This window comes from Rissa tridactyla, chromosome 22 (assembly GCF_028500815.1).
Source record: "Rissa tridactyla isolate bRisTri1 chromosome 22, bRisTri1.patW.cur.20221130, whole genome shotgun sequence".
Classification (NCBI taxonomy): domain Eukaryota; kingdom Metazoa; phylum Chordata; class Aves; order Charadriiformes; family Laridae; genus Rissa; species Rissa tridactyla.
The window spans coordinates 6,275,578-6,286,332 of NC_071487.1; the positions used below are offsets into that span (position 1 = coordinate 6,275,578).

Genomic DNA, 10,755 nt, shown 5'->3' on the forward strand with positions numbered 1-10,755 from the left:
GAGACCTATTTTTCTCCTCTACAGCTCTTGAAGAGATGCTTTTAGGACTGAAGGCAGTTCTCCCCTACTTACACAGCACGCTTTCAAAGCACTTCACACGCATTCAATAACCTTTTCATCTGAAGCAGGTGGGTTTTAGCCATTTTGTAGATGGAAAAAGCACTTCAGTCAAGTCAGGATTAGAATTTGCAATCTCCAGATTCCCAGTCCTGCACAGGCTCATGTCCCATTTCTCAGCCCACCAACAGCACCGTGAAAATCCCACATCGGTGCATGCCTCCACCCCAGCACCTTCCTCAGCTTTCAGCCAGTACTGAATTTCCACAAGCCTCCAGGTAGTCACACTCTTTTACCACGCAGACAGACACCTGCGGTAAGAGACACCGGAATCGATTTCCCCCATGAAGTATCACACATTTCAGAACCCAGATCAAACGCGCCCTATGGACCAGAGGCATCACCCCAGTTCCCTCCTCACCCCACAAGTTTCTGTTTACTGAGCTGCTGTCAGAGGGGAAGCAAAGGGAACTGCAACACGCAAATAGCGGCGGAAGGGGAAAACTCAGCCCCCCTGCTGCTGCTGACCCCCTAACAGGCATGGAGGCCTCTTCACCACTGTCTCCCAGTGGTTGGGACCATGAGAGAACTGTATGAAAAATAAGGGTCATCTACTACAAACATTTGAACGCTACACCCTCGGGAAGGCTGGGACAGTGAGGGGGGCAAAGAAAAGAGGAACAGTGCTACGTCCCACTAATTCCTCTTTTCACCTCCCCGCTGCTCCATCGGGCACATGTCCACAGCTTCCTCCCACCACGGCCTGGTAAGGCCAGCTCCTCGCCTCAGTTTTTACCTACTTTCAAGGCTACAGAAGATCTGCTAAGAGTTTTGGGGTTACTGCCAGTCCCACAGTGATACAGAAACATCAAAGTCAACATTGGCATTGAATCAATATGTTTAGCAGGCTGATTCTTTAGATGTTATCCTTTTTTCTAGGCACTATCCCAGAAAACACAGATCTTGTTGCTCTTAGTGTAGGTACCCAACTGCTTTGGCAAAAAAATATTATGCTTTTAAAGCTTATTTATTGAGAAACATGATTAAATAGATCAAATATGCCCCAGCGCACTGTTAGAAGGCTACTTAAGAACAAGACAGGCAGTTTCACTGACAGGGAGCAACTCATGTTGGACCTGTTTTCAAGATGGTTGCCTGGTCGCTTGCTAAACTACTACACCCTCTAGCGTAAACCTTAAATACATCCTTCCAGGCTAGGCAAGCTTCAGACAGACAGAGGAAAAGACAGGAGCACTTCAACCTGAACCCTTCGGATGAAGCTAAGCCATAGATAGCACTGCTTAAAAAATAACTGCAAAAGCATCTTCCGCTCCTATAGCGATCAGGCACCTCACGCAACCCCGCTGAAGTCCCTTCCAAAAGGCAGCGTTTTACAGCAGGCTCATCATTCATTTTCCATTCCTGAAACGAAATCAATGTAGAAAAAATGGCTGAAGTCCAACACTAAGCTGAGGCAGAATTTACAGATCCTTGGTTATGACAGCCGTGCCACGCATGAGATGCCAAAGGTTTGGGAAAGAGGGCAGGAGCAGGCGCTGAGCCGGCTGGCGGGAGTGGGAGGCAGCGGGCTGGAAGTTAAGCCTCGGGATCCTGCTTCTTTTGCAAGCGGCAGACACTTCACACCAAGGAAAACTACACATGTGCTTACACCTTTTGTTTTACAAAAGACAGAGCTTCTCTAAGAGCCATAATACAGTAAGCAAACCGCTCTCACTCCCCAAAACACTAGTTTTTTCTCCTGGGTCACTAACACAACCAAACCAGGCCTAACAAGATTAGTACTGGAATAATTTCTTTTTTGTCATTCACACCCAGCTCTTACATTAACGCTTTTCAGCCAGTATTAGAAGCTGCACAGACTTTCCAGGTGCACCAGTAAAACCAGGAGGTTTTACTAAAGACCAACGTTCACTTCCCCATTTCGAAAATCGAAACCAGCACCAGCATTTATTTAGTACAGCCACAGCTGTTTCAGGTGGCCGATCAAAATGAGGAAATCTAGTTCCAAAACTGACACTCTACAGATATTTAAAGACAAACAGGAATTGTAGACTGAAAGATAACTATAATATCAAGCATCTAGCGGACCATCCTAAAGGGTTCTAGGGAGCTTTTCAAATTCAATCCAACACGGAAAGAGGCAAAGCTTTTGTCTTTCTAATATGGGATCTCTCCGCCCATGCCAGCCCTGAGTAACATTCCTTTACTTTAAACTAAACCACAGTTGGGCTAAGTTGACTTGCTAACCAGGAGACATGAAAAATTAATCATCTTCCAAACTTGTGAATAACCCATGGTTAAGCAAGCACAGAAAAAACACAACAAGTTGTGCTTTATTTTGACAACTTTTGCTTCAGGTTGTTAGAGACCATACACACTAGCAAGTGTACCTAACTGAAATAAAGCTTTAACGACAAGAAAACAAGCAGCATTCTACTAGGGAGAAGAATGAAGGTTTTTCTCTCAAAATAAAATAAGCAGATCAGCAAATAATGTAAGCATTACAACAGGTTCATCGCGTTTACGTAAGTAAAATGACAAGAGTTGCTGGAAGAACAGTGAACAATAGCTCAACATCTTTTTTTATAGCCAAGCTTCATTTGAGAAACCTGGCAGCACTCCATGCCTTGACAAATTCCTCACTGGGAGGGGGCTCGGCTTATCTCAACCCCCCTGGCGACACCCCAAGCAGCAGGACCTGCCCCCAGGACTGGACTAGGGAACACATCACCTCCAGCTCCCCAAACCCAAGCACTTCCTGAAGGGTTGTGACAGCACAGCAACTCCTCGCACAGGTCTGAAAGGCTGCCCTGACACCTCACCGCCAGTGAGCCAGGGTGCCTGGAGGGACAAAGGAAGGGATCAGAACAGAGCGGCCCTTCTGCAGGCTTGATCCCGGTGACGAGAGACAGGCTGTCTTCAGGAGATCAGACATGTTGGAAAGCTGCTCCCCACCACCCCTGTGTCAGATGGCAACTGTGGGATCCGACAGACGACGATGAGGAGGAGACACCCATCTCTCAGCCGGTGGGGCACAAACGGCCCTTCAGACCCTTCTTCGGAGGCAACAGAGGTGACAACCAAGGGCCCAGAGCTTGTGCAGGGCTGAGCACAAGCAGACGCGACAGCTCAGAGGCAAGGGGGACCAACCTGCTTGGCCTGGATGATGCTGACAGACCCCCGTGGGGACATCCCACTGGAGAAGGGCTGGAGCGGGAGGGGCAATACCGGAGGGGGAACAATGGCGGGGGATGAGGGGCAGTACCTGAGCCCTGGGAGCAGGTGGGATTTACAGGAGTCGGAGGCAGACTCAGGCCCTGAAGGGTGGGCAGGCGTGAGAGGAGGAAGGACACAGGCCTGTCCTTGCCAGGGGGAGGACACGGGGCGTCTGGGGGCGGCAGAGCTGGGGCGGGGGGCGGCAGGGCCGGGAACAGCCACAGCCCGGGGAGGGAGAGAGACGGGGGAAGGAGGTACCGCGACCCGCCGGGCCGGGCCGGGCCGACCGGGGCCGTACCTGCGCCGTGGCCGCCGGAGACTCCGCACCGCGCCGCCGCCGCCGCCGCCACCGGGGGGTGCCGGAAGTGGCAGTAGGGCCGGCGGCAGGGCGGGCCCCCGCCCGGCCCCCCGGCGTTGAGGAAGGGGCAGTCGATGCCGCGGAAGTAGCCGGTGGATCTCAGCATCCCGCCGGCTGCGGGGCGGGGAGCGGGGCCGGGGCGCGGAGGGAGACGGCGGGAGGGAGAAGAGGAGGCGCGGGCGGGCAGCCGGCGACACACTCCCACCTCACACCGCCGGCCCCGCCGCCATCTTGGAACCGCCAGGCCCGGCGGCGAGGCCCCCGCGAGGCCGCTGCCCGCACAGGGCTGCCCGCGGCGCGCCTGAGCCGAGCGCGGGGCGGGGCCGGGGGCGGGGCCAAGGGAGAGGGTGGGAGCGCGAGGAAAATGGCGGCCGCCCTGAGGCGGGTCTGAGCCGCTGCTGCGCTCCTCACGGGGTGCCGGGATCCGCCTGGCTTCTGCCCGGCGGCTGCAGGGACGAGGGCAGCGGTGTGCCCGCGGGAGGAGCCCGGCAAGGGCCTCTCCCTCAGGAAGGGAGCTGGGGTGGTCCTGGGGCTGGAGGTCAGTTGCCTGTCGCCCTCCCGGCGCCACTACTGGCATATGACGGGTTTGTAGGAGGTGCCGTCGAGAATATCTCGCACGTTCAGGTGGACCCGCTCCTCCCCAAAGTGGCTGCAGAGCGAGAGGAAGGAGCGTGCAGACCCTGACTCTCGGGGACCCCAAAATCCAGCACCCAACCCCTGGAGACCCTCTTGTCCAGCTCCCCGAGGCTGAGGGAGCTGGGGCTGTTCAGCCTGGAGAAAAGGAGGCCGAGGGGAGGCCTCGCTCTCTGGTTTTTGGTCTCTTCTCCCAGGGAACAGGCAATAGGACAAGAGGAAACGGCCTCAAGTTGCCCCAGGGGAGGTTTAGGATGGATATGAGGAAAAATATCTTCCCCCAAAAGGGTTGTCAAGCATTGGACCAGGCTGCCCAGGGCAGTGGTGGAGTCGCCATCCCTGGAGGGATTGAAAAGCTGGGCGGACGTGGTGCTGAGGGACACGAGTCAGTGGTGGGTTTGGCAGAGTTAGATTTACAGTTGGACTTGGTGATCCTGAGGGTCTTTTCCAACGTAAATGATTCCATCATTCCTTGTGCTGTGGCCCGCCGTCCCCAGCGCAGCCTCAGCTTTCTGGAAAGCAGCAGACGCCAGCCAGGCTGTGGTGGAGGGACCCGAGGCAGAAATAGCTCACCTGAGGCCACACAGAGGAGGGAACTTGCTGTGTGCTGCTCCCCGCCATGAAGCCCTCCCTTCTTTGCCCAGGCAATTGTCACACCCGCATTTACCAGTGGGGAAACTGAGCCACATGGTAAGAGCCATTTGTCTGTGACTGGAAGCCGGCCCTGCTGGGCTCGAGCAGGCAAGGGGTGTTCGCAGTGCCTGGGACGCTTCCCCTACCATGAGTTGGTAGAGGAGGGAGTCTCCTTCAGTAAATGAGGCTGTTTGGGGATGACAGTGAGCGATCAAGCCCTTTGAGGGCAAATCCCATTAAATGGGGCCAGAAGTCCCAGCCCAGAGAGGAGGGATGGTCCGGGAAAGCCTCATCACTGGTGAAAGGGAGATGGGAGAGAGGGTGGGAAGCGCTGGGGCAGTGAAGGGAGCCAGCTGGATGGTGGTGCGTGAGGAGTCGTCGTCCTTGGCCCCAAGGAAGGACAAAGGAGGGATCACAGAAGTCATGTTTCATAGTACTGTTTTTAAAAAAAAACAGCAACCAACCACTTTATTTTCAAATATGGCACTGCAGCAAGGCGAAGATTTTGCCTCCTCCCCACCCATCGCTCCCCCACGGTGTCCCAGTAGAGCGAGTCCAGGAGCTGAAGATGTCAGGAGAGGAACCCACCACCGTGCCTGGCCAGTGCCCAGAGGAGCGAGCAGGAGACCGATGCCCCAGCACTGCTGAGGTTTGGGGGCAGCAGCTGCCAGCTGGGAAACCTGAATAATCCATAAAAAGCTTTTAAAAAGCAGGAAACACCAGGAGATCAACAGCCTTCCCTGTGGCAGAACCATGCCACCGACACGAGGTGCTTTACAAGGTACCCGGGGAGGGCTCACGCCAAGCGTCCCCACACACACTCCTGCCAGCCACCTCCCTGCCTCCCACCGGTGCTAGCAAAGCAAGTTATTCTTTCCCAGAAAAAAAAAAGGCATTTTTATGTGATAGATAAATCTATTTTATATATCTTCAGCAGTAATAGAGAGGACTCTGTAGAAAGACACATGCTGAATAACGTTATTTCCCTTCCTTGTAATTCTCACCCCATGCTTACTCAACTCACAGGCTGGCAAAATGAAGTAAAATAATATACAATAAACCATGTGGAGGACCCTACGAGGAAAAACTGCCTGAAATTGATTCAGGCCAATCCTGGCTACGCTTCCGCTTCCCCCTGACATGGGAAGGGGCAGCCCAGTAAACTGGGATGCCCACTCGGCTCCCAGTTAGCAGCACTGGAAAAGGTCCTGAGGGTCGCTGCGCACACTGAGGCAGCCCCACTGAGAACAGGGACCCCCAAATTCACCCATCCTGGTGGGTCTGACCCTGCCAAGGACCTGAACCCCCCACCGAAGCGTCCCAGATTGACTAATGGATCCCCAAGACTGACCTTAATCTCCCCCAAAAAAGCTCCTGACCCCTCTGCAGGGAAATGAGGGGATTTCCCTGATTGTCCTCGGGACACCGGGCTGATGCTCACTCTGCCTCCCGGCACAGTGGCGAAATGTCCAATTTAAGTTAAGGATGGGAACAACTTCAGGACAGGTTTTGGGTCCGTGGCAGGGTTGTCACAGCACCTTGGGTCCCCGTGTGGGCACGTCCCTCCGCTCCCCAGTTTGCTTCGCGGGGCAGGAGGTCCTGGGGTGGCTGGGGCTCAGAGGTGTCCCCAAAACATCACCCCCACCCACCAGCCCGGGCCCAGCCACAGGTGAAGCAGCTCCTGTGGGCAGTGGGTTCCTGCCGATCCCCACCCTGTGATAAACATGTGGCTGGGTGAATTGGAATTGGTTTTGTTGGGGAAAAGAGCCAAAAAAAAAAGCGTCAGGGCAACCCGTAGCACAAACCCGGGCTGGGCAGAGAATGGCTGGAGAGCAGCCCCGAGGAGAAGGACTTGGGGGTGTCGGTGGGTGAGAAGCTCCACACGCCCCGGCACCGTGCGCTGGCAGCCCAGAAACCCCCCGCAGCCTGGGCTGCATCCCCAGCAGTGTGGGCAGCAGGGCGAGGGGGGGATTCTGCCCCTCTGCTCCGCTCGGGGGAGACCCCCCTGCAGTGCTGCCTCCAGCGCTGGGGCACCGACAGCAGAAGGACACGGAGCTGTTGGAGCGGGGCCAGAGGAGGCCCCGGAGATGCTGGGAGGGCTGGAGCCCCTCTGCTGGGAGGACAGGCTGAGAGAGCTGGGGGGGTTCAGCCTGGAGAAGAGAAGGCTCCGCGGAGACCTTCCAGCCCCTGCCAGTCCCTAAAGGGGCTCCAGGAAAGCTGGGGAGGGACTCTGGAGCAGGGAGGGGAGCCACGGGACGAGGGGGAAGGGTTTGAAACGGGAAGAGGGGGGATTGAGATGAGATGTGAGGCAGAAATTGTTTGGTGTGAGGGGGGTGAGCCCCTGGCCCAGGTTGCCCAGAGAAGCTGTGGCTGCCCCATCCCTGGAGGGGTTCAAGGCCAGGTTGGCCGGGGCTTGGAGCAACCTGGGCTGGTGGGAGGTGTCCCTGCCCAGGGCAGGGGGTGGCACTGGGTGGGCTTTAAGGTCCCTTACAACTCTAACTATTCCATGATTCTCTGATTCTATGAATAAGCCAGAGATGTGAGGTGGGAGCCTCCCACCTTGCCAACCTTCGCTCTGTGCATCTTATTTTGCATCACCATAAAAAAGCACCCCCCTGGGCAAGTTTTTGCTCCCCACAGTGGGGGGGTTACAGCTTTTCTCTGCACCCACTTTCCCCTTTTCCCGGCACGTCCCTGGCACGAGGTGCCAGCCAGGAGTTTGGAAAGCTGGAGAAAGTCCCGGGGTGGTAGGAGAACGGGGGCTCCCCCTGAGCTGCTGAAACATCCGCACACAGGGTCGTCTCTTCGCAGGGTGCAGGGGGTGATACCCGTCCCGGGACTCCTGATTCCCTGTCCTGGTACCGCCCCACGTGTGTCCTGCCATGGTCCCCGTCCCTGTGGGAGACCCCTCCTGCCCCTGCCCCACCATGGCCAGGGGTGCTCTGTGACCCCCTGTCACCCCATTCCCATCCGGGGGCAACGGCCCAGCTGCTGCATCCCACGCTGCCCAGCACCAACCCTCTGGGTATCGCCCAGCCTGGGGAGGCTGCTCTGGACCCCCAAGGATGCTTCTGACCCCCCAGAGTGTTGCTCCAGCCCCACAGGAGTCCTCCCAGCCCCCCAGCGTCCTCTTGGCCCCCAAAGGGGAGACTCCAGCCCCACGAGAGTGCTTCCTTCCCCAGGGGGATGCTCCAGCTCCCCAGGGTGTGGCTCCAGCCGCCCAGAGGTGCTCTCAGCCCCCCAAGGATGCTCCTTGGCCCCCCAAGGGGAGGTTCTGCCCCCCCAGGGGGACGCTCCAGCCCCCCAAGAGTGCTCCCAGCCCCCTCAGGACTCAGGCCCCAGGTGCGTGGTCCCATGTGTGCTCTCCAGGCGTCGTCACCGCAGGGCTGTGGCAGCCCGTGGGCCTCCCTTCACCGTCCCAGCCTCCAGGCATCGCTCAGGCATAGGATGACAAAGGGAAGCTCACAGGGGGCAGGGGGCCAGGGCCCCGCAATCCTCCCGCCGAGCGCTCCTGCAGACAGGGGAGAGACGGCAGCCAGGAGGGGAGGGAAGGGGGCAGGAGCCCAGGGGACCCCCAGCCCGCGCCCCACCTGCAGCGGGTGAAACCCAGCCCGGGGACGCGCCCGGCGCTGCTTCTGCCGCCTGGGGACAGGCTGGGACGTGGCGGGTGTGCAGGGTGCGAGTGGGGCTTTTTGGGGGGGTGCAGGTGGATGTGTGGGTTCACATGTGCAAACATGAGGGGGTGCACATGTACACGCGTGTGGGGGTGTGCACATGGATGTGCGCAGCACAGGGCTGCCCAGGCCCATCCCGCGGTTGCCCACCCGCAGAGCCCAGGCCCAGGCGCCCTTCCTGGGACCCGACCCGGCACAGGGGGACCCCGGGGACCGCTGGGCACCCACCACCCTGGGTGTCTCCCTGCACCGTGCGCTCCCTGCTCCCCGTGCCGCGGTGCCACACTCGCCACCTCTCACCAGGGAAGTGCCGGCTGGTGTCAGAGCACGCTGGGATGCTGACAGCATCTGTGCTGCTCGAGGGGCAGACGGGCTCTGCGCCCCCAGACCTGCCGGCGTCCCTGTCCCCAGCTGTCCCCCGCCGGCCCCAGGTCACTGCCTCACTCACCTGGCAGGGCAGAGCCAGGGGCTGCTGCCAGCGCGTCCTCTCCTCATCCTCTCCTGTCCCCTTCCCTCCATCTTAGCCAGCGCCGTGCGGAGCCCCTCACCCTGGCATCCCTCCTCCGGTGCCCTCCCCTCTCCTCAGCCTGACCATGGATGGGATCCTTCCCCTCTGCCCTTTTATACCATCTTTGTTCATATGACAAGCACGTGAAAAACCAGAGCAGAGCTTGGAAAAAAGCCCCTTAAGACGCTTTAATTCAGTTTCCTGGATCCCATGACTGAGCTTGGCCTGTGAACGGGGTCTCATGACTGTGGCACGCAGGCCCTGGCCATCAAAAGCCTCATTTATGCCCCAAAAGAGACGTAAACCCCTCTTGGCCAGTCACCTGGTGAGCCCGACGTCCCTCTTGCCCGGCCTTGGCCACAGCCCTGTCCGCACTGGCATCGCGCCTCTGCCGAGGGCTTGTCGCAGTGGGTATCCCGTCCTTTCTCCTGCAGGATGCCTGGGTGGCCGGTTGTCCCTTTCACCGCCATTACACGCAGACACAGGCATGTACACACACGTACACACACGTACACCCCCACACAGACACCCCGCAGCCCAGCCGTGTGCCTGTGACTCCACAGCAACGGGAGCCGGAGCCGCCTGTGCCCCGGCTCGTCTGTCTGAGGACTTCAAAATGACCAGGGGGACGCCTGCGCTGTGCCCCCTCTGCTGTGGCTGCGGGAGGGACTCTGGGGACACTGTGAGGCTTGACTCTGCCTTTCCCCTCCTCCCCGCCCTGCTGAGACTGCGGTTTCGGCAGAGTCCCCCCTCCAGGCGCCAAACCCCGTCCAGGTGCAGCCCCAACCCATCCCCTCCTGGTGCTCCCAAACCGTGGCACCGGCAGTGGGGCCACAAAGTGCCATCCCGGTGGCTCGTGGCCCAGTTTGGTCCCACTGGTGGGGGACGCTGCGCCCAGGACCGCTGGGGCAGGCCTGGCTCATGCCTTTTGAGGATCCTGCAGCTGGCGTATGGCTTGAAGCTGCTCCATCTCTCCCTCCTCGCTCCGGCTGCTCCTGCCCGGGTGAGGACACAGCCTGAGCCCTCTTGGGCCAGGAGCAGTGAAGGATCCAGACCCAAAAAGCCCCAACCCCTGATGGTGACAGATCACAGCCCTTCCCGGGTCACAGCTTCCCGTCACGGTGGCAGCAGCGGAGATGCCCGTCTCATCGGGATCCCACATACCCCAGCTGGGTCTAAATTTTGGGAAGCCGGCTGAACTTTCCTGACCTTTCACCTTCTTTTTTTTTTAAATCAAGACACAGTAACGACAAACTCAAGCCGCCCCGACATCCCCCTGAACCCAACCGCCATCCCTGAGACATCCCGCCGGCCACGCAGCTCGAAAGCATCCGCAGCTCAACAGGAAACAGGCAGCAGTAAGAGGATAAAAATACCCTTGGCGCAAACAAAACGTCTCTGTGTCGGGATTAGGGGCTGCTCCAGCCCCATTAATCGGGGCCGGGAGCGGAGGGGAGCCGGGCTGGGTGACGGCGGGGGCTTTGGCTTCCAGCACACGTGTGAGATAAAGACTCTAAACCCGGCCGGCAGCTGCCTGCGGGGAGCTGGGGAAGGGAGGGGAGGGCTGGGGGGATGCTCGGGGAGAAGCCAGACATCCCGACCCCCAACCCCTGGAAAAGGGGCGAGACCACCCAGAGCCCCGACACCCAAATCCT

General features: G+C 58.6%; 1 protein-coding gene across 3 annotated transcripts in view; it reads right to left on the reverse strand.

Moving 5' to 3' along the window:
• Positions 1-3,923, reverse strand: part of REXO1 (RNA exonuclease 1 homolog) — a 43,394-nt gene extending 39,471 nt beyond the window's left edge. For 2 of the 3 annotated variants that reach the window (XR_008463294.1, XM_054181701.1), the window contains exon 1: positions 3,593-3,923. Coding sequence is in view for 2 of the 3 variants with exons in the window: in XM_054181701.1 (XP_054037676.1) it covers positions 3,593-3,758 (166 nt within the window). In the remaining variant the exon portion in view is untranslated. The remainder of the gene's footprint in view (positions 1-3,592) is intronic. The other variant, XM_054181698.1, reaches the window with a different exon arrangement.
• Between the last annotated feature and the right edge of the window lie 6,832 nt (positions 3,924-10,755).